Source organism: Trichosurus vulpecula, chromosome 5 (genome assembly GCF_011100635.1).
Source record: "Trichosurus vulpecula isolate mTriVul1 chromosome 5, mTriVul1.pri, whole genome shotgun sequence".
NCBI classification, from domain to species: Eukaryota; Metazoa; Chordata; class Mammalia; order Diprotodontia; family Phalangeridae; genus Trichosurus; species Trichosurus vulpecula.
In genome coordinates this window covers 217,717,157-217,741,395 of record NC_050577.1, presented here as the reverse complement: position 1 = coordinate 217,741,395, position 24,239 = coordinate 217,717,157, and the positions used below count along the sequence as shown (strand labels likewise).

Below are 24,239 nucleotides of genomic sequence, written 5' to 3'. Positions count from 1 at the left end.
CTCAGAACTAACAGACATGGAAAGATCAGAGATCTCTGCTTCCATTTAATACTCACATTTCTTTACTTTGGGTAAAATACAGGCTGTGAAACCAGGGCCAAAAAGGAGGCTGACAGGCAGACATCATGCCCTCCCTTGGAGTTGTGGTTTTGAGGCAAAATCAAAGGGAGTAAGATGCTGCCACCTCAACGTTTATTTCTGCATGACCAGCCTCACATTTCTTTCCTGTGTTCCTCAGAGCTCGAAGGTCAGGACCTTAGAGGTCATTTAGGCTAAACTCCTTGTTGTTCAGATTCTGAACTTGATACTCCAAGATCTATAACAATATGGATTATTGTTTTAAATTATTTCATTTCCTGAGCCCTTTTAAATCAGCTGTGACATTGAAGTAGATGGTGAAGCTTAAATAATGATTTAATTTTGTTTAGAAAAAGCAAACCTCTGCACTTCCTCTTTTTACTTCCTTGGAGCCTTGGGGTCCTGAGTTAGGTTGTCTTTTAGCTATCTAAGAGGAAACCTGTGTAAGGTTGCCCTTAAGGTTGCAAAGTAGGACTTTTTACTGTTTTTCTCTTTTGGAGTGCTTCTCAGCACTAGGGCAATCAAGTGCCTTTGATTGAGTCTTGCCTTTGTTTGTGGGAAGGCCAACACCCTTTTGCTAATTAGTTCCAGAGGTGTGAAACCCTCGGGCCCTGAAAAAGGGTATATATACTCTGAGGGTAGTCATTAAGCTAGAACTCTCAGAACTGCAGGAGGAGAGGTTTTGCTTGGGGGTTCACTCATTGGAAGAGTGTTCCTGTGACTTGGCTAGACCAAGACTCTGAATAGCCATTAAGGAGCCGTGCCCCCACCCCCGCCCCAACTTTGAAAACCCAGATGTTAGTGCTTCTCTCTCTCTGGTAACTATGTGTGTATTGCTATGAACAGACGGTTAGAAGCCCTGTCTGCAGATTTGTGTTATTTGCTCTGTTTATATAATTTCTGCTTGTAATTTCTGTTTGTACTTTCTCTGAATTTGAAGGTACTGACTTTTTCCCCTGAACTAAATGAATGGTATATGTATGTTTAATTGAGGTGAGATTGTAAACCCCTTAAAGTTGCTTTCCTTAGAAAAGCAGACCAAAGAACCTGTGCTAGCAGCCCTCCTGTGTGCTGGTGTTATTGGCCTTGTGCCTCCACAGTGGCTGCAAGCAGCATTGTTGTTACAACCTGTGCTGTTTAGTGTGAACCCTTTGGAAGACCTGGCATTCCTTCCTACCGGTCTTGATAAGGTTACCCAGTGTATGCCTAGCCAATTCAACCTATTTCAGAAATAGCAGACATCCCAGTTACTAAAGAGGGAAGGTTGATTGCTATTCATCATTTCAATATTAATATTTTCTTAAATTGGAAACTCTCTCTCAGATATTTGTGAGATGTATGTCTGAAATACCAATTTTTCCCCCTTTTCTGTAGATTCTGCCGCTCCTTTCATTATACCATTATTTTGTCTCAGAAGTTTGCCAAGATGCATCTAAATGCATAGATGCAAAGATCCTTAAGGTAATGGCATATTGACTTTTAAGACATTAAGTAGATTATATGTTATTTTTCAATAACAAATCTGTTCCCCTTTTTAGGTTATTGTCATAAATCAATTTAATTTTAACATTCCAAACTGACCCAACCATTTTGGAGAGCAATCTGGAATTGTGCCCAAGGAGTTATAAAACTGTGTATACTTCTTGACCCAGCTATAACACTATTAGGTCTGTTTTTCAAGGTCTTCAGGGAAAAAGGAAAAGAACCTACCTATATGCTCTAAAATATTTATAGCAGCTCTCTTTATGGTGAAATTGAGGGGCTGCCCATCAATTAGGGAATCGCTAAACAAGTTGTGATATGTGATTTTGATGAAATACTACTGTGCTGTAAGAAATGAGGAGCAGGTAGATTTTAGAAAAACATGGAAAGACTTGCATGAAACAGTGAAGAAGGAAGTGAGCAGAACCAAAAGGACATTGTTTACAGTAACAGCAATATCGTTAGGAAGAATAACTGTGAACGACTAAGCTATTCTGAGCAAATCAACTACAAAGGACCCACGAAGAAAGATGCTATCCAGCTCCAGAGGAAGAACTGATAAATAGAAGTATGCCCAGTATGGTTTTACTTATTCACATGTCATGTCTAGTAGTGGTCGTCTTTAGGGTAGGCTTGCAAGGGGAGGAAGAGAGGGAGACAGCTTAGAACTCACGATGTAACAAAAAAAATTAAATTAAAGTTTAAAAAATTTTAACACTCCTTGGAATGTAATTTAAAGAGGACTAACGTTAAATTTCACGTTATTTTAACTAAAGTATAGGAAAATATTACTCGGCACATATATGTGGGTCCTTAGGTTTTATGAGTCTCTTACATAATAACAGGGCAGCTGGGTAGCTCAGTAGATAGTATGCTGATCCTGGAGTCAAGAAGACCCAAGTTCAAATCTGACATTTATTAGCTGTGTCACCCTGGGCAAGTTATTGCCCAGTATATTTGCCTCAGTTTCCTCATCTATAAAATGAGCTGGAGAAGGAAATGGCAAACCACTGCAGTATCTCTGCCAAGAAAATCCCAAATGGGGTCACAGAGAGAACTGAAAACTACTAGACAACAATAACAACATAATAATAGCTAATAATAAAAATAGTATTTATAAGCACTTTAAAGTATCATTGAGATTGATAGTGAAGCTTTAATAATGACTTAATTTTGTTTAGAAAAAGCAAATCTCTGGACTTCCTGACTCCTTTACAAATATTCCATTTTATCCACACCACAACCTGGGGAGGTGGGTGCTATTATCGTCTCCATTTTACAGATGAGGAAACAAAGGCAAGCGAGAGTTAAGTGACTGGCCCGGGATCACATGGCTAGGAAGTGTCTGAGGCCAGATCTGAACTTGAATCTTCCTGACTCCAGATCTATTATGCCACTTAAATGCCTCATATATCATTTTGTTTGATCCTCACAACAACTCTTTTAAGTGGCTGCTGTTACTGTAACAGATATTAATTTTTAACATTTTAACAAATGACAAAACAGACTAAAAAAGTTACATGACTTACTCTGAGTCACAGGGAGATTAAGTATTTGAGATTTAGATCAATACTTTCCCAGTTCAAATTCATTGTCAATCCTCAATGCTATGCTGGCAGCTGAAAAAGGCTAAATAATGTCATGTTTTATGTATTGATATAATTCAAATAAAGCATGGAACCAAGCCACCTTATTTGAATAGTTTAGTCCTAGACATATATTTTTTTTATTTCTAAATTTTTAAAAATTTTAAACTAAATACAAAATAAAAGAAGAAATAAGAAACAAACTTAAACACTACAACTAAAATAATACAAAATCATATGTTTTCTTGGTAGTGTCAGTAGGCTTTGAATTTCTATATGGGCTTCTTACAATAAACAAATTTTTTAGATGATTCTTTAAATTTTTTTATCTATTTCACTAAATATTTCCCAACTACATTAAAATTTTCAACATCAATTTTTCAAAATTTTGAGTTCCAAATTCTCTCTTTCTCCCGCCCTTCCTCTACCCTATGAGATGGCAAGCACTATGATATCGATTATACTTGCTAAATCATGCCGAAGTCATTTCCATATTCACCATGTTGCTAAAGAAAACATGCATTCAAAAAAAAAACCAAACAAACCAAGAAACACAAAGAAAGTAAAAACAATATGCTTCAGTCTGCACTCAGAGTTCATTGGTTCTCTCTCTGGAAATGGATAGCATTTTCATCATGGCTACTTTGAAATTGTCTTGAATCATTGTCTTGATCAGAGTAGCCAAGTCTTCTCTAGTTGATCAGTAGATGAGTCTTCTTCTGGGCCAATGTTCTCCTCCCCCTTAGTCATTTATTATGTGAGTACTCTGTGCGATACCTCTTGCTTGGGTTTTTGAGTTACAAAGAAGTGTCAGATGTGGCTTTGATGTGGCTTCAAGTGTTGAAAAGTAAGAGGACAAATGCAGAGGATAAATCATAATGCATGGTAGCCCAAGAGGTACCCCACTGATATTACAGGAGGTAAGCCTTTCTGTATGACACATAGGTATTGACAGTAATGATGGTATGACTTCCTAGGCATGATTTTCAGAGCACTCCTGCATATGTATCACATAATCCTCCCAGGAATCCATGGGGTACAGAGGGCTGATATTATTTTCCTTTTTTGTCAGATACAGAAACTGAAACCTGGAGATCATAAGTGGGTTGTCATATTTTGCATTGTTAGCAAGAGGCAGAATTAGAATTTGAACCCTGACCTTTTGATTCCAACTCTTGCTACTTTACCAGGACACCAAACTTTGGTTGGCTGTTGAGTCTACTGATCCACTGGTTTGCCTCTCTGTCTCTCACTTTCTTCTTCTCCCCTTCCTTTTCTCCCTCTACAGACACAACACATACCTTCTTTTATTTTTTTCTGTGATTATCAGTGTTAATCAGGATAATCCTGAGTTTAGAGGGATTTGACCCCATTTCTCACACTGCAGCTTAATGTGATCAGATCCAAAGCCTCATTTTTTCTTTTCTTTTGTTTAAAGATAGAAATCCTCATTGACTTAGGATTCCTTTCTGAAGCTTATAATGAAATAGCCAATCTTTGTCCTGGAAAAGGCACCCCCAATGCCACCTCTTCAGGCTCCAAACTTTTTTCAAAACCCAAGGTAAGTCTTCAAGGCTAAGTCAAAGCCATCTTTTTACCTTTAAAGGCTTTTCTTCTAAAATGTAAGGAAAGTCATTATCAAGCTGTCTTTTTTACTCTGAAGGGTGAGTAGACCCTTTACAAGATGGGGATTAGGGGAATAACACTAACAGCCCACTTATACTGGCCGTTCGATCATCCTGCCCAAGACAGACAGTTGTTTGGGTGGTATGATTTGACCCACAGAGGCCTTGTAGATTCTCAGAGTTATAGCAGGCTCCTATGTAATGGCAGCCCAGACACTGGAAATAGGGTATGTAATTGACTTCATCAAGGCATCTGTAGCCTCTGGTGACTGACTACTGCAAAAAAAAAGAATTAGAAAAACAGGGTGGGGAAAGCAATGTTTAAGAGCCACATGTGGAACTCTTAAAGTCAAGAGTAATCCAGTTTTCATCAGTTTGACTCATTTGAAGAAAATTAGCCATGGCTTCTTATAACCTCATGCACACTGCCTGGGCCAAGCTTGTGTGCTTATTCTGATTGTTTACATAATTATAAGTTATTCTACAAGGTCCTGCTGCTACAGTGCCTTGTTGGAATATGGTATGTAACATGGGTTCTTTATGGTGGCACCAACAGAACACAAATTCTGATGGGACCCACCTGGTTGGAAAGGCTTCCAAGATAGCCTTGGTGATAGATGATGTCAATCAACTGGTCTGAGGACGGACCTAGATGACCTCAGATGGGCTCATCACCGCTGGGTTGGCCCCTAGGTTATGAATTATTTAGCCATTGAAACCTGTGAACCCAAGAAAAGTAGCCCTCATCAGTCCTCTTCATCCCCTTTTCCCTTGCAAAGTGCTGATAGCATGTGGCTAAGGGGTGCTAAGATCCCATCTGTAGGTACTTTAAATGTGAGGTCTTGGACTAGACCTATGAGCTCACTGATATAGGGAACTCCCACTAATGCAGGTTGGCATCTTCTCTGCAACTTAGTTTGAGGAAAGTGCTCAGAGTCACTTGACTTGGTCAAGGTCACATAGTCAGATGTGGGACTTCACGCTGAGTCTTTCTCATTCTTAGGATAACTCTGCCCACTACACCATTCTGCCTCTCAGCAGTGACTCATCTTTATAGTTCTAAGTATCCTTCACATATTTAGGATAGGGCCAGTGAGGGAGCACAATGGATAGGGCCCCAGGCCTGCTGTCGGGAAGTGGCTGGTGGGGAAGCGTAGAGAGTGTAAACAAAAGAGATGTGATTTTTCTTTGAATAAATATGCATTGATAGTTATTGATTTTTTATCATCGTCACTTCCCAGTGAATCCCACTTCCCTTTCCCTTCGAGAATGTCATCCTTTATAACATACAGTAAAAAAAGAGGGACAAAATCATTTAGCAAAATCAACCCCCCCCCCAAAATGAATGGATATAGCAAAAAAAAAGTCCAATACTATGTGCGGTGTTCCACATTCATAGTTTCTGACCTCCTCTAAGAGGCAAAGGTGGTCCATTCTCATATCTCTTCTTTGGGACTAAGCTTAGCCATTCTAATTTCACAACATTCAGTTTTGATTGTTTTGTTGTTGTCATTCTTTCCATTTACAACGTGTATAGTCACTGTGTATATTGTTTCTCTGGTTCTTCTTACTTCACTTTCCATCAGTTCATATAAGTCTTCCCATGCTTCTCTGTAGTCAGCATATTCATGGTAGCACAGTACCATTCTTGTTACCACAATTTAGAAGAAATGTTTAAAATAAAACTAAATCAAATTCCTAGTGGCCTTGTTATTTTGCAATTATATCTATTATAACAATGATGAGATGTTTCATTATGAATATGTACCTAGGTTTGGGGTAATGTTAGGAATCCTCTTTAAAGAGAGTGACCTTAATCAAAAGTTCATCTCTCCTAATTTCTTGGTTTGACTGTTTTGACCAATACCACTAAAGAGTAAGAACTGTGTGTTCCCTTCTCATCCCTAATTTCTTCATTTTCTCTAAGGAAAACATTTCCTCCCACTTTTTCCAATTTATTTCAAATTTTATGTCCATTTGGAGATAATTTTTCCTAGCTTTCCTTATTCTGTTCTTGGGAATTGAATTGAGTGCTTAAAGCAGCCCCAGAAATGAAGAATGGTCTTTGTACCTAGGTCTAAATTAAATCAAAGTGGAACTCAAAGAAAATTAATGTATCCTGCCTCTTTGCATTTTCTTTTGCTTTGGTTTTTGCAATAATCTAGACTTCTGTCTGCTTTTGCCATAAGTAAATTTGTATTTTATTTCATCACTTGGTACTCTGGGAGATAGCAGAAAGAGCGTAGTCTGCTAGAATGATGAGCTGGGGGTGGGGTGGGAATCACAGTAAGAAATGAAAATGTGGGTGGGACCAATGCACATTTGTAGGTCCATGGAAATGGTTAGGTATCACTTGAGTTGTGGTGGAAAAAGCTCTGGAAACTGAAGTCTGAAGGTCTGGGCTCCCATCCAGGCACTACCACTCAGTAGCTGTGTGACCTGGCCAAATCCCTTCACTTCTCTGAGACTCAGTTTCCTCATCTGTAAAATGGGACTCATAGAACTTGCAATATGCATCTCATAGGGGTGAGGTTTTAAACCTCAAAACTCTAAATGAATATTAGTTATTATGATTATTGTTATTATTTACAGAGCCTTTTTATATATTATATTATTTGGTTTATCCTCCAAACCTTATTTGATCCTAGTATTATCACTGTACTGAAGCCATTCTCCCAGAAAGAATCACCTATCCACTCCCCAATGGTTGAATCTAAAGTTTTCTCCTCTGTCTTTGCTTAGCCTCCAGCATCTGATCTTTGTGCCATGGCTCACTGGGACATCCTTGATGCCATAAAGTCTTGGTTTTCCTCTTGTTGCTTCAGCTGCTGCTTTGGAGCCTCCTCCACTTGCTTCCTCCCTTCCTCCATGACAAAAGACATCCCCTAATATTCATCTGGTCTTCGGTCTCCTCACTTTATATCTCATCTTTCACTGAGCTCACCATTCTCAAAGACCAAAAGCTCTATTTTGTATTTGAAGATGATTTATTGGCCCACCATCAAAATTGTAATAAGTAGTATTTTTAAGGTTTGCAAAATGCTTTATAAATATTATATCCTTTGATCCTCACAACAATCCTGGGAGGTAGATGCTGTTATTATCTCTACTTTTAGAAAGATGAAACTGAAGTAGCCAGAGGTTAAATGTTAAAGGTCATAGGGTCTGATGTCTGAGGCATCATTTCAGCTCAGGTTTTCCTGACTGCAAGTTTAGAGCTCTTTCCCGTGGGCCATTTAGCAGCCTTCAGGGCTTTTATTTTTACTTTATTTTTGTTATTTTTACTGATTCATTCAGTCTCCCCCCACTTATCTCTTTTGTGATCTTCCTGTAATGGGCGATTGGTATCTGAGGACCAGTTTTTGAATATGACATGAAATCAAGCTAACCGGCCCATGTGGGGATCAAACCCATTAACATGAGCATTTTTAGTACCATATTTTAATTTTTGTTTTAGTTGTTTTTCAGTCGTGTTCAACTCTTGATGACCCCACTTGTTGTTTTTTTAACCAACTAGATTAACTTAAAATATCTGAATAAATGATCATGAAATCCTTCTATCCCTAGCCTCTCTCTCTTCCTTTCTCCAGGCTCTGGTCTCTCACTTTGTAGAAAGTTGCCTACTTCAAGCCTAATAGACTGGGCACAAAACCTCTTCCCTGTAAATCCTCCTTCTAGTGGTTCTCAAAGTTAACTAGTCTCCTGGGCTCTCTTCCTTGTGCCAGGATCCTAACTGCCCCAACCTCACTGCTTCCCTGTCCTTTTTCTTCAAAGGACACTTTGAAGTAAATTTCCCTGTTGAATCACTTTATCTTTTGTTCTATTGTTTCCAATCCTGTGTTCTTGTGATCATTCTGCCTGGATTCTCAAGAGTTCTGTGCTCTTCCTCCTTGTCTTCCTCCTCCTTCGAGGCATCAACAGTGACAGCAATAGCAGTAACAGCAACTTATATTTATGTAAGGCTTATGGTGACAATGTGTCATACAGATATTCTCATCTAATCTCACAACAACCCTGTGAATTGGATTGGCCAACCAGTATTATCCTTGTTTTGCTTTTTAGTAAACTGAGGCATAGTAAAGAATGAAGCATAGGCTAGTAGAAAGAGTAAGATATGGCAGCCAGGAAGGCTAACGTGGTTTTTAAGATGGACTAAGACAGACGTGGTATCCAGGCCCAGGGATCCCTCTACCCTAATGAGACTTTATATGGAAGCTTGTGTTCCGTGACATTTTAGGAAAGCCATTGATAAGCTGGAGCGCATCCAGAGAAGGGCAGCTCAGATGGTGAATGATCTAGAACAGTGGCTCTCAAAGCATGGTCAACAGACCCCTTAGGGTGCCCAAGACCCTTCCAGGGGGTCTGCAAGGTTGAAACTATCTTCAGAATAAGTCTAAGATATTTAAATTTCTAGCATAGTTAATATCAATAGATAAAGCCCACATAAATTAAAGTCCTTTGGAGGGGGAGGGGTATGGTTCTCAATAACTTTTAAGAGTTTAAGGGGGTCCTGAAGCCAAAAAGTTTGAAAACCGCTTCCCTCAAGGATCATTAGAAAGAACTAGAGATAGGTCTGGAGAAGAGAAGACATAAGGGGTCATGCAGAAGAAGGGGTCAGTGTATGTTGCTTGGGCACCACCAGGAACAGAGGTAAAAATTACAAATAGACATATTGAGGACTGATGTCAGGAAGAGCCTGCTCATAATTAGATGTGGAAGGGGCTAACTCAAGAGAGAGTGGACCAGCCTTCCCTGGAGGTCTTTAAATAAAGGCTGGTGACCTTCCGTCAGGTGTATCATAGAAGGGATTCTTGTGCAGGGATGGGTTTAGCTGGAATGATTTCTGAGCTCCTGTCTATCTCCAAGACTTTGTAGCTCTGTGAACTGGGAGTCAGAAAAAACAGGTTTGATTTGATTAATAGTTAGCTGCATGATCTTGGACAAGCCATTGAACCATTTTGGGCCTCAGTTTCCTCATATGTAAAATGGAGGTAGTAGAGGTTGGACTAACACTCTGAGTCAGTATCTTACCATTTTGAAAATTTGTTGGCCCCAATGACTTGGACTTTAGGGCCGCAATGACTTAGACTTGCCCAAGAACACACAAGCAGCTATCATCGGAGACGGAACGGGAACTCAGGGACTTCTTTCCCTTGTGCTTTCCCCACTCTTGGTCAGTATTGCAGAAGTCTTCTCCTTAGGTTAACTTGTGCCATAAGAAGGAAAGCATATGTTCACCTTCCTAGGAGGAATGAATTCTTCTTACTCATCACACTTTTATGCCACCGATGGTACAGAGTTTGCTAGAGACACCTGGGAGAACTGGGACAGTCTTTAAAAGATACTATAGAACACATTGCTATAGCAACACTCAATTAAATTCACTCTGCCAACCTTAAAAAAGTCCTCACACTAATTCTAATTTTGTGTTTGCTAGCCAATCACACAGCCATTTGAAGGAGGAAAATCTTATATGTGCAAAGAAAATATACAGGTAAGTAAAATACCTTTTTGCATATCATTTTAAATTTTATATTATATTTTCAAAAATATTTTTATTTGTTTCATTAAATATTTCTGTTAAATTAAAAATATTTTAACATTCATTGTTTAATATGTTGAGTTCCAAATTCTCTCCCTCTATCTTGCTCCTTCTCCACCCCTTGAGAAGACAAGTGATATGATATCACATATCATCATTATTATTGGCCAGTATTGGGTCTGAGGAAAAGCATTTGTTGAGTTAAAAGTTTGCTGCCTTTTCATACTTACCTGTGCTTTCTCTCAGAATGCCGAGACAGTTGGACAGGAATGCTGAGAGTATAAGTCAGTCAGTCAACATTTATTAAGGGCGTATTAAGTACCAGGCACTGTGGTAAATGCTGGAGTACAAAAAGAAGCAAAAGACAGTGCCTGCCCTCAAAGATCTTACAGTCTAATGGAGGAGACAATAAGCAAATGTGTACAAACAGGCAATGTAGAGGATAAATAGGAGATAATTACCAAAGGGAAGGCCCTGGAATTAAGAGGCGGTTGGGGAAGACTTCCTGTAGAAGATGGGGTGTAAGTTGGGACTTGAAGGAAGCCAGGGAGGTCAGTAGTTGGAGTGGAGGAGGAAGGATATTCCAGGCATGGGGGACTGCCAGAGAAAATGTCCAGAGCCAAGAGATAGAATATCTTGTTTATGGGCCAGCCAGGAGGCCAGTGTCATTGAATCAAAGAGTACATTTTGAGGGATAAGAAAACCGGAAGGGTAAGAAGGGGCAGGTTAGGAAGGGCTTTGAATGACAAATAGCATTTTGTATTTCATCCTGGAGGCAACAGGGAACCATTGCAGTTTATTGAGTAGAGAAGAGAAGTGGTCATGCCTATGCTTTAGGAATATCACTGTAGTGGCTGAGTGAAGGATAGCCTTGAGGCAGGCAGACCCACCAGGAGGTTATTTTAGGTATGAGGTGGTGAGGGTCTGCTCCAGGGGGGTGTCATTGTCAGAGGAGAGAAGGGGGTGTACTCCAGAGCTGTTGCAAAGGTCAAATCGAGAGGCCTTGACAATAGCTTGAATATAGGGGTGGGTAGGGTTGGGGTGGGTAGGTGGGAGGTGAACAAGAGTGAGGAGGCCAGGTTGACTCCTAGGTTTCCAGTCTGGGTAACTGGGAGGTTGGTGTTCCCCTCAACAGTAATAAGGATTGTGGGATTGGGGAGGATTTACAGGGAAAGATAATGAATTGGGCTTTAGATATGTTGCATTTAAAATGTCTACTGGACATACAGTTCAAGATATCTGAAAGGCTGTTGGGGATGCGAGATTTGAGGTCAACAGAGAGACTGGGGCAGGAAAAGTGGATTTGAGAATCATCAGCTTAGAGGTGGTCATTAAATCCATATATGAATGCCAAGATACAACAGGGCCATTTAGGGCCAAATGTCAGTTACAATCCCCATTTTTCCAGTTGTGGAAACGTACTCCATCCCTTGACTCTGGGCATTTTTCACTGGCTGTTCCCCATGCCTGAGATTCTTTCCTTCCTCATCTCTGTCTCCTGGCTTCCTTCAAGTCTCATCTAAAACCCCACTTTCTTCAAGAATCCTTTTCCAACTCCCCGAATGTCAGTGCCTTCTCTCTGTTTTTGTGTGTATGTATTTTGTGTGTAGTTGTTCATCTCCTCCTTTAGACTTAGAACTCCTTGAGTGTGGGGACTTGTTTTGGTTTTAGTTTTGTTCTGTTTTGGTTGTTTTTCTTTTGTGTCTATAGCACTTGGCACATAATATTTGCTCAAGAAATGCTTGTTGACTTAACTTGATACACACATGCACGTGTATAGTTGCATGCATGTATGTATATATGCATACATTTATGTGCTTTATGCCTGTATATGTTTTTGTCAAAATTCACATTTCCTGTTAGATGTTCATCAAATGTGCTAATACTAGGGTTTCACCATTAGAAATTCCTGACCATCAAGCATTGCTTTTCTTTTATACCTGCTCTTTTCCTCCTAACCTTAACCTTCATTCTAACCCTTCCACAGGGTTGTTTGGCATTTTTTTGGTCTTTTAATCAAGCATTATCATAAGAGAATTCTTGAACTTCCATGAAATTTCTCTCAGAAAACAAAAGATTGTTTCTTGGGTCCCATTCCATCCATTTAGTAATTCTTGATGCTGGCTTAAAAAATCAAATAAATGGGGTAAATTCTTTGTGCCATCCTCAGTTCCTCCCTCCACATGAACAAGAATGGATGAATTCTATTCATATTCAGTAATAGCACTTTCAGTATGCTGTTGAAGGATGATACTTAGCAAAGACAAGTTGTTCACATAGCTAGGAAGAGATTCAGCCACAATGGGACTGTTTTATGAATATGGATAGGCAGGCTGTCATAGGCAATGGAACGAGCATGCTGTTTTGCTATGGAAAATGCCCCCAAATAATGTGGATATCCTTCTATGTCATTTCTGGGTTCTATTTCCTTAGAAAAGTTCTTTACTTTTCTTAACGAGTTTTGAGAAGACTTTCTTTTCAAATTCATTTATGAGTCATTTCCATGTCTTATGACTTGTGCTAGGAATGCACTTTCCTTGGAATAAAAGTAGCTTTGTAAATCTCCTCCTTTATTGCTCACTTTCATTCCAAAGACTTCATTTTCAGGTGGCTCATTCTTTTTCTTGCATTAGAATGTGAAATGGATCTTGAGTTCCCTGTAAGGAGCTTGCACTGAAAGGGCTGCCATTAGGAGGATGTAATCACACATTTGTATTTCATTCAAGGTCCCAAGCCCTCAGAAAGCTCGAGAGTATTTGTTTCCTTTCAGAGAGAAATGTCAGGTCATCTTTTCCATTTCTTCCCGCTTTCTCCTGTAGGAATAATTTTATGTATAAAGGAAATGTCACTCAGATCTTTTCCTTTTAATATAAAATGAGAATGGCAAAGTAATGAACTCGTTAGTTAACTAATTAAAATACTATTTTGGAGGCTGCTTAATACCCTTTAGAGCACACTTTTTTAGCATTGAGGGAAAGTAACATTAAAGAATATAACTCAGTAATTTTCTGTTGATCCTTAAGTATTTGTATATAATTGTCATTGCTGATTACATCAAAATTCTAAAAAAAGTACTCTATTTGCTGAAACTTAGTTTTGGACCCTTGTGAGTTAAACAATATTGTAGGCATGGATGATGGGACAACAAACTTGGGAATCTCTTTGGGATCTCTCTGGCTACTGGATATGGGAGTTTGATACAATGGCAGACTAGAGGCCCAGAGAGTCTTGATTTTTGTACTTCCACTCCAATCTACTTGAATGACTCTGAATGCCTATTTTCCTGTGCCATGAGCCCAGTGGTTCCATTTTTCCTAAGCAGCGATAAAGCTGACAAAAATTGCCAGCTTTCAGCCAGAAGGGCAGAGGCAGAAGGTATAAGGAGGCAGATTTAATTCAGTATTAGCCTGGTGTATGCCACTGTCATGAGGTGTTGGAGAACGGTCTGATAACCGTTTGTTGAAGACATCCTAGAGGGGATTCAGCTTTAGCTAGGGCAAAGGTTCTTAGTCTGGGGATTCTGTCAGGGAGATGCGTGGGGTGGGAAGTGCCCATGAATTTAGATAGAGAAAAAACTGAAAAATGCATATCTTTATTTTCACTAACCTCTGAGGGAAATTTAGCATTTCCTTCACTTATGAATGGGGGTAACAAAGATGATTCAGAGAAGGGGCCTGTAGGCTTCACCAGCCTCTGCCAAAGTCTGGTGACATATAACCCAAAAATGGGTTAGAACCTTTCTGTGAAGGAGCTGACTTAGATGACCCTGAAATGGCTTCCAACCCTGGCAGCTTCTATGACTTGCCCTCCATGGGCAAACAGAAGAGTGGTGGGCATGGCCATTCGACTCCTAGTTCTGGTCAAATATGAATTCAACTCATTTCCATTCATTTGGGTTCCATTTATATCAACGGACACTTATAAAATACAAGGGACCAGACTAAGTGTTGGACATGCAAAGACAAACAGATGACAGTCTTTGCCTTCAAGGAATTTCTAATCTATAAGGAAGGAAAAACATAAACACCAATAAGTATGACACCAGATTAAAAAAAGATGTAGCAAATGTAAAGGTGGGGGGGTCCCCCAGATAAAGCGCAATGAGAAATTTATGACAACTGTGTGAATGTGGCAGAGAAGAGCACAATGCAGTCATGCTGGCCCAGTTGGACTAACTAACATGAATTGGTAATGGACCCAATCAGTGCAGTTTTGTGATTTGTAATTTATTTCATCAGTGCCCAGCAGCTCAAATAGAGGAACAGAGAAGGCAAAAGATGGCTGCTACTCAGGGATGGGCTTTTGCAGGGTAGGGCCATCAGAGGTTAAGAAGATTTCTGGGGGGTGGAGCCAAGATGGTGGCTGGAAAACAGGGACTTTCCTAGGGCTCTCCCCCAGGACCCACCAAACACCAATAAAAAATGGCTCTGAACAAATTCTAGAACTGCAGAACCCACGAAATAGCAGAGGGAAGCAGGGCTCCAGCTCAGAACAGCCTGGATGGTCCCTCGGTAAGGTCTATCGTCCATGGAGCTGGGGGCAGAGCAGAACAGAGCCCAGCATGGGCTGCACCCAGATCAACTACACCGGGAGCCAGGCAGAACAGGCCCTAGCACCCTGAATCAGTGAGCTGTGGCAGTTACCAGACTTCTCAACCCACAAACACCAAAGACAACAGAGAAGGTTAGTGGGAAAGGCTGTGGGGACAGAGTGAAAGGAGTTTGCAGTTCGGCCACCACCCCAGGGGCAGCGGAGGTGGTGCAGCTCTGAGGACAGAACTACAGCTGCAGTTGCTTCCAGCCCCAGGCCCACCTGATGGGAGGAATTAAGTGGTGAATCAGAGTAGGAGTGCAGAGTCTGCTTAAGATCTGTGTCGGATCCAGGTTGGCAGTTTTTGGGGGAGAAGGAGCACTGATGTGGCAGAGCTTGCTGTGTAGAAATAGCTCTGAAAACAACGCCACATCCCCTCAAGCTTGGGACAAAGTACTCTCTACTCTACAAGCAGTCATACCCTGACGAAAAACTCAAGCGTCAAGTAGTTGGCTGGGAACATGGTCAGGCAGTGAGAATGGACTCAGATTCAGACTCAGACTTTGGAATCTTTCTCTGGTGACAAAGAAGACCAAAACATACAGCCAGAAGAAGTCAACAAAGTCAAAAAGCCTAAATCAAAAGCCTCCAAGAAAAACATGAACTGATCTCAGGCAATGGAAGAGCTCAAAAAGGATTTGGAAAAGCAAGTTAGAGAAGTAGAGGAAAAATTGGGAAGAGAAATGAGTATGATGTGAGAAAACCATGAAAAACAAGTCAATGACTTGCTAAATGAGACCCAAAAAAATACTGAAGAAAACAACACCTTAAAAAATAGACTAACTCAAATGGCAGAAGAGCTCCAAAAAGCCAATGAGGAGAAGAATGCCTTGAAAGGCAGAATTACCCAAATGGAAAAGGAGGTCCAAAAGACCACTGAAGAAAATACTACTTTAAAAATTAGATTGGAGCAAGTGGAAGCTAGTGACTTTATGAAAAATCAAAATATTTTAAAACAGAACCAAAGGAATGAAAAAATGGAAGATAATGTGAAATATCTCATTTGAAAAACCACTGACCTGGGGCTTGACATCATCTTGCAGGAAATTATCAAGGAAAACTTCCCTGATATTCTAGAGCCAGAGGGTAAAATAGAAATTGAAAGAATCCACTGATCACCTTCTGAAAAAGATCTCAAAAAGAAAACTCCTAGGAATATTGTCACCAAATTCCAGAGCTCCCAGATCAAGGAGAAAATACTGCAAGCAGACAGAAAGAAACAATTTGAGTATTGTGGAAACACAATCAGGATAACACAAGATCTAGCAGTTTCTACATTAAGGGATTGAAGGGCTTGGAATATGATATTCCAGAGGTCAATGGAGCTAGGGTTAAAATCAAGACTCACCTGCCCAGCAAAACTGAGTATCATGCTCCAAGCAAAATATGGATTTTCAATAAAATAGAGGACTTTCAAGCTTTCTCAGTGAAAAGACCAGAGCTGAATAGAAAATTTGACTTTCAAACACAAGAATCAAGAGAAGCATGAAAAGGTAAACAAGAAAGAGAAATCATAAGGCACTTACTAAAGTTGAACTGTTTTGTTTACATTCCTACATGGAAAGATGATGTGTATAATTCATGAGACCTCAGTATTAGGGTAGCTGAAGGGAATATACATATACATACACATATACATACACATATACATACACATATACATATACATATATATATATATACACACACATATATACGGAGGGCACAGGGTGAGTTGAATATGAAGGGATGATATCTAAAAAGTAAAATCAAATTAAAGGATGAGACAGGAATATATTGAGAGAGGGAGAAAGGGAGAGACAGAATGGGGTAAATTATCTCACATAAAAGTGGCAAGAAAAATCAGTTCTTTTGGGAAGGAAGGAGGGGCAGGTGAGGGGGAATGAGTGAATCTTTTTCTCATCGGATTTGACCTGAGGAGGGAATAACATACACACTCAATTGGGTATCTTATGCCACAGGAAAGAAGGAGGAAGGAGATAAAAAGGGGGGATGATAGAAAGGAGGGCAGATGGGGGAGGAGGTAATGGAAAGCAAACACTTTTGAAAAGGGACAGGGTCAGGGGAGAAAATTGGATAAAGGGGGATAGGATAGGAAGGAGCAAAATATAGTTAGTCTTTCACAACATGAGTATTGTCGAAGGGTTTTGCATAATTATACACACGTGGCCTATGTTGAATTGCTTGCCTTCTTAGGCAGGGTGGGTGGGGAGGGAAGAGGGGAGAGAATTTGGAACTCAAAGTTTTAAAAGAGGATGTTCAAAAAAAAAGTTTTTGCGTGCAATTAGGAAATAAGATATACAGGCAATGGGGCATAAACCTCTATCTTGCCCTACAAGAAAGTAAGGGAAAAGGGGATGGGTGGGAGTGAGGTGATAGAAGGGAGGGCTGACTGGGGAACATGGCAATCAGAATATATGCCATCTTGGAGTGGGGGGGGGAGGGTAGAAATGGGGAGAAAATTGGTGATTCAAACTCTTGTGAAAATTAATGCTGAAAACTAAAAACATTAAATAAATAAATAATGATTAAAAAAAGAAGATGATTTCTGGGAGAGGAGAGGAGAGCACATAGTTGTTAGTGATAGCCTGTAAGGAAAGGAACCAAGAAGATGACCAGGGTAAACAAATAGGGACTGAGGAACAGAGGTGGCAGATAAGGTGAGGACCAAGTTTAAGAGGAGCAAATTGGTGGAAGAGGTAAAAAGACAAGAGATTACGATCAAAGAAGGGAATTCCAGTGTTCTGGGTCTTGGTAAGAGAGAACAAGAGTTTAGAGGATGTTTGAGGGATGATAATCCCTGGGTAGGACTGAGATAGATTAGGGATGGAGGTCACAAAATGTTAAAGAATGAAGCGACCAGGGTGTTAGGAGTATGATGTGAAAATTGAAGTCCTTGCATGTGCTGAGGCCATCAAGGCATGGGGCAGTGTCCTGGAGCTTGTCAGATGGCAGCAACAAGGATTAGAATGGTGAAAAGGGAACAGGTGGGTCTTGAGTTTGTCAGAGGAAAAGATCTGGAAGTGGGAGTTGGGTACGTAGAATATGCCAACTCCTCTTTGGGAGACATAATCTCCTCCATGATCTGAGTTCACATCAGAATTGGAGCATCTCAGTTGGAAGGGACCTCAGAGGTTATCTCACCCAAGCTGAACAGGAATCTTCTCTATACTCTTCCAGAGAAGTAGTCATCAAGCCTCTTCTTGAGAACCTTCACTGATGAGGAACTCATTACTTCTCAAATGAAGCCATTCTAGTTTCAGATAGCTGTAACTGTTCAAAATGGATTCCTCATGTTGGACTGAAACTGTCTGTAACTATCACTCATTGATCTCAGTTGTACCCTCTGGAACCAAGCAGAGTGTCTCCCTTTACTCAAATGTGACCCAGTAACTTGAGAACAGGTGCCATATTGTTTTTCTTTTTGTATTTCTCATAGTTAACACAGGTCTTGGCATATGACAAGAACTTGCCAAACACTTTTTGTCCATTCACTGATTCAGGCATATACATGTGCCTATTTTCATTCATTCATCTGATTCCTTTCCACAATGCAAACCTTCAAACACTTGTAGAACAATGCTCATCACCCTGCACCCCAATATTCTCTTCTCTAGGTTAACACTTCCAGTTTCCTCAGCTGTAAAGGTCAAATAAAGTAACATTTGCACACTTTAAGGCGCTCTATAAATGCTAGCTATTTCTATCATTCACTGCTCTTCATCTTCCTAGGCCTCCCTGTGAGCCCTCCTTGGGGCGTTTGCCTATGTACTTGGTATTACGAAGTAGCACCTGCCATTTGCTCATGGGAATGAGGGTGAGCTTAGGCTGCCTCCTCCATGCCAATGTGCAGCACCATTCTGTGGCACCTCATCCGTTGTTGGACTGTACAGCTTTCACAGCTGACCAGTGTAGAATCAATAAGGCATCACTTTGGTGACTGCCATATTTTCAGCAAAATATAGTTTCCCATATTCTCCTTCTAGGCCCTGCTGGCCTGTGCAATATGAGGGATGGGCACAGAGTGTCCTGAATTCAGGGGGGCAAGAAACTGATAACTTCTAAAATGTTGCGTTGCTTATTCTTGTTCACAATCTCCTTCCTAGGCCCTGGAAGATTTATTGAATCACAGCATCCCCGGGTGTGTGACTCTTCTGTGCCATCCATCTTTCATCTATAAGTTTACTTTGGTCAAAATGCGCTTTTTCATCAGTCTGGCCGCAACAATAAATTGCCTGCCAGAAAGTGAAGTGAAATCATTCTTCCGGGAGTTTCCCCAGAGAAACAGACTTCAGGTCATGTCCAATAAAGGTAATCCCAGATGGGGAGTTGTGACTCAATCTCTGTAGATCAAGTATGTTTGGAGTGATTTCTGTCCCTATCTACAATGCATCATCTCTTTAGTGGATAGCAGCGTGGAGGTCGGAAACAAGGCCCTGCTACTCCGAGTGGAAAGAAATGATGTTTTGGTGACATTAGGTGGGTCAGTGAGGTGGCAGGCAGGGATGGGGAAGGGAGAGGAGCAAAGAGCGGTGGGAAGAAGGCTGGTTTTGGAGACTAGAGGAGCAGGCTTCCAGTCTTAGCTCAGTTACTTATGACCTACATGATCTGGATGGGACTAAATGACCTCTAAGGTCACTTCTGGTTCTAAACTTAGGACCTCTGCCTTGGGTATATAATATAATAGCATTATATTATATGATAATAGTAACATTTATATAGTGCCCACTATGTGCCAACCATTGTGTAACAGGGCATTGCAAATATTATCTCATGTGATCCTCATGACAACCCCGGAGGGTGGATGCTACCTTACTATTCCCATTTTGCATTTGGGGTAACAGGTAGATGGTGTTTTTAGTGACTTGCCCAGGGTTAGACAGCTAGAAGAACTAAACATCCGAGGCTGGATTTGAATGCAAGTCTTACTGACTCTAGGCCAGGGCCCTCTATCCAAGGCACTGCCTAGCCGCCGCCGTGATACGTAGGAAATTATTTCTAGGCCTCCCAACATAACCTAGAGTAGATGACGAAGCTGAAGGCGGGCTGAGATCAGCTTGGCCCAGACTTCACAATGACCTTGTGGCAGACGTATTAGAATTTCTCTACAATTGTGCACACAGGATAGCTGACACATACTTTGTATCACTGTAAATAAAATTATATTTCTAAAAATGAAATATATATTTTTCCCTCCTGGGAAGATATGATCCATATGAATCCTTAATGATGGATGCTTTGTGGAAGGCGGTGTGGCAGAGCTTAAGACTGTGGGCAGTCAGGGAACTGACAATTTTCAGTTGACTTGCATTTGTTTAAATATAACATTTCACGAATGTACACATGGCTAATTTAGAATCGCTTATTTTCAAAATTAGAATTTGGACAGGGGTTGGGTTGAACATTACACTGGCATTGTCACAGGGTTCAGCATATGCAAGCTAAAGTTCATGGAGTCTTTCCATCTGACTCATCGCTGATCTGAAACCTCCTCCAGGTGTGCTCTCTCCCATTAGAATGAAAACTTCTGGAAAGCTGGGACTCTCTTGCTTTTCTATTTGTAACCTCAATGCTTAGTATTAATAAATACCTTCCTTCTCTTCTCCCTTCCCCTTCCTCCCTTCCTTCTTGTTTCTTCCCTTCCTTCCTTCTCATCTGTCCCTTTTTCTTATCTCACCCTTTGTTCCTCCCTCCCTCTTTCTCCCTTCTTGATTTCCTTCCTTCTTTCCTCCTTCCCTGCTTCCTTTCTCTCTCTTTCTCTTCCTTCCTTCCTCCCTCTTTCTCTTCTTTCCTTCCTTCCTTCCTTCCTTCCTTCCTTCCTTCCTTCCTTCCTTCCTTCCTTCCTTCCTTCCTTCCTTCCTTCCTTCCTTCCTTCCTTCCTCATCTCATCAGTGCAGGGATTCCCACAATGCAGTCTGCAATCTATCCAAATCTTCCCAGCTTCCCTCCTTCTCTTCCTTCCTTCCTTCCTTCCTTCCTTCCTTCCTTCCTTCCTTCTTTCCTTCCTTCCTTCCTTCTTTCCTCCTCCCCTGCTTCCTTTCTCTCTCTTTCTCTTCCTTCCTTCCTCCCTCCTTCTCTTCTTTCCTTCCTTCCTTCCTTCCTTCCTTCCTTCCTTCCTTCCTTCCTTCCTTCCTTCCTTCCTTTCTTCTTTCCTCCTTCCCTGCTTCCTTTCTCTCTCTTTCTCTTCCTTCCTTCCTCCCTCCTTCTCTTCTTTCCTTCCTTCCTTCCTCATCTCATCAGTGCAGGGATTCCCACAATGCAGTCTGCAATCTGTCCAAATCTTCCCAGCTTCCCTCATTCTCTTCCTTTCTTCCTATAAATTCCCCTTAGAAGAAGAAGCCTTGCTCTAAGTGGCCTAACATTGTGTGAGCACACGTGCTACTCCACTGCCCCTCACCCTTAATTCATGAGTGGCACATCTCCTTGTCCGGTTGCACCTCCATCTCCTTTTGCCAGCATGGATAATATGCCCCATTGTGTATCTCTGCCCTGACTTTGGGGTCCCATGCATTTTTGACTTCTTAGGGTTGTGGGATGCTCTTTGGTGGGAAGTCCATGAGGTCCACCTGTAAGCAGTAAATAGCAAGAGGGGGCACGTAGCTAGTGCTTGAAGATATACAGTATCTCATTCCACCTTCGTATTATTCCTGCGAGATCAGTACTGTAAGTATCGTTCCCACTTTGCGAATGAGGAAACTGAGGCTTAGAAAAGTAAAGGAACTTGTTAAGGCTGACAGCTCCAGTGAGTGTCAGAGGTGAGATGCAAACCCAGGTCTGAGCTGGCTCCTTGTGCAGCATTTTTTTCTACCACATCCTGTCAACATATATCGTGGGCAGATATTCAATGAGGACGATGAGTTGAGTGGGGCGTTTGATGCAAGAAGAGAGTGTGCTCAGTTGCATTTGGGGAATTACTGTGCTTTCAGTGATTCCAAGGTCAACAGAGAAAACAAAATAACAAGAAAATATTTGTGACTTCTTAGGAAAGGAAATTTTTTTGAAACCTCTGAGTCCATTGGAAGTACCTAGCTATTTAAAATTGACATGCCAATGTTAAACTATTCTCATCTATTCCTTAATAAAATCTCTCTAAGGAACGTTTTATTAGCTTGCACTTAGTACCTTCTTGAAAGTAATACAACCATGCTTCTTTTCAAGCATTCCATAATTTTGACTTTTCCCCAAGTCAGATTGGCCTATTAGTCCAAATTAGTGAGGTTTTGTTATAATTTAGTGACTATTAGCTGACTTTCATTTATTGAACTTTGTAAAAACCTCTGTAGCAGTCAGCAACTATTTTTAGTTTATACTAAAAATGTGAATTTGTTTCTAAAGTAGAAAATTTCCTGACACATTGCAGAGTGAACTTTAATTATAAAGGGTGGTAGGGAATAAGCTCTTTTAAAATGAAATTATTTAAACAGGAGAGATGATTTGAAAAGATTTTCTATGAAGATTTCCCATTTTTTACTAATATCATGTAAACTAATGCTGGTTTTTTCTGATAGTAAAAAACTTAACTTATTATATCAGTAAACTCTGGTGTGGTGTTACCCATGTGTGATAAGCTTTTTACGGAATTAACTGCCCTCTACAATACTGTTTCATCTAATATTATGTCTTCATTGATCAAATTAATGGCATTTAGACAATTTCATGATTAGAAAAAATGTCATGGATGTTACTTTGGGAAAAAGCGAACAAGGGGATACCAATAATTACAGATCCTAATGCTTAGGTGCAAGGGCTCCATGTTGACCCCTCCCATAAAACCAAAAAGCTAGAGCAACCAGAGAGGCTCAAAGACATACAGAATTAGCCAAAAGACGCTTGAATGGAAGGGCTCAGAGGAGAGACGAAATATGCCAGGGCTCTCTTGCTGGGACCTGCTGTCCAGTCTCTTCCTCTTTTTACCCAAATGATGACCTAGGGTGTTGAGAAATCATTGGAAGACGCTGCCAGTCACAGGACAGCAGAGGAAAAAGAGCCCTGGCAGTGTGAGCTTCAGTCTTGGAGGGTTGCTGAGTCTGTGCCCTGAGAAGGGGCAAAGACCGATGTCTAGAATTTATTCTTATTTATCTAATGATCATCCTTCATGGGTGGCTGGAATCAGCATCATGTGGGAACTGCATTGCTTTAACCACGCAATTTTGTCTACTTACAGCAGGAGCTGGGGAGTACAGAGAAAGAGAAACAAGACACTGTCCTCAAGGCAGCTAGGTGGCACATTGGACTGGGAATCAGGAGAACCTGGGTTTGAATCCAGCCTCAGTCAGTAAACATGTATTGAGTGCCTATTATGTGCCAGGCACTGTGCTAAAAGTTAGGGATGCAAAAAAAGGCAAAAGACAGTCCCCGCTTACAATCTAACGGAGGAGACAACATGTAGACAGCTAAGCGTGAACGACCTATATATTGAATAAAAAGGAAATAATCGACAGAAGGAAAGCAGTAGAATTAGGAGGGGTTAGGAAAGGCTCCCTGTAGAAGGTGAGATTTTAACTGGGATTTGAAGGAAGCCAGGAAGCAGAAATAAGGAGGGAGAGTATTCTGGGCATGGAGGACATTGGAGAAAATGCCCAGAGCCAAGAGAAGTAGAGAATCTGCTTCATGTGAGAACAAGGAGGCCAGTGTCCCTGGAGTGAAGAATTGTGTCTTGGGGTCTAAATCATAAGAAGACTGTAAAGGTGGTGGCAGTGGTGGTGGTGAAAGAGGGTCATAAAGGGCTTCGATTGCAAAACAGAAGATTTTATATTTGATGGAGAGCAAGTGGAGTTTATTAAGTAGGAGAGTGACACGGTTGGACCTGTGTTTTAGGAAATTTACTTTAACGATTGAAGGTGGGCTGGAGAGGAGAGAAACTTATAGCCAGCAGACCTAGCAGCAGACTGGTCTCTGAGCAGCCTCAGACACTTGCTAGCTCCGTGACTCTGGGCAAGGATCGCTTAACAGGTTTCTGCCTCAGTTTTTTCCTGTGTAAAATGGAGCAAAGATAGCACCTACCTCCTAGGATTGTTGTCAGGATAAAATAAGATAATATTTATCAAAGCACTATATAAATGCAAGCTGCTACTAACTACTGCTACTACTACTGCTACTACTGCTACTGCTACTAGTACTATCATTACCACTACTACATATAACTACTACTACTGGTACTACTATCCCTACTACAAACCACTACTACTATTATTAACTACTACTAGTACTACTGCTTTTATTATTATTTTATTTGAGAGAAACAACATATACAAAAAGAAATCAATATTACATATATATATATATATGTGTACACACACACACACACACACACACACACACACACACACAAAATAA

At 40.7% G+C, this 24,239-nt stretch overlaps 1 protein-coding gene across 1 annotated transcript in view; it reads left to right on the top strand.

Annotated features, from left to right (window-relative positions):
* Positions 1-24,239, top strand: part of CFAP54 (cilia and flagella associated protein 54) — a 303,572-nt gene that overhangs the window by 181,656 nt on the left and 97,677 nt on the right. Inside the window, exons 48-53 of the mRNA XM_036760711.1 lie at positions 1,453-1,539; positions 4,585-4,707; positions 4,899-4,901; positions 10,209-10,265; positions 19,010-19,214; positions 19,308-19,382. Of these exons, the coding sequence (XP_036616606.1) occupies positions 1,453-1,539; positions 4,585-4,707; positions 4,899-4,901; positions 10,209-10,265; positions 19,010-19,214; positions 19,308-19,382 (550 nt within the window). The remainder of the gene's footprint in view (positions 1-1,452; positions 1,540-4,584; positions 4,708-4,898; positions 4,902-10,208; positions 10,266-19,009; positions 19,215-19,307; positions 19,383-24,239) is intronic.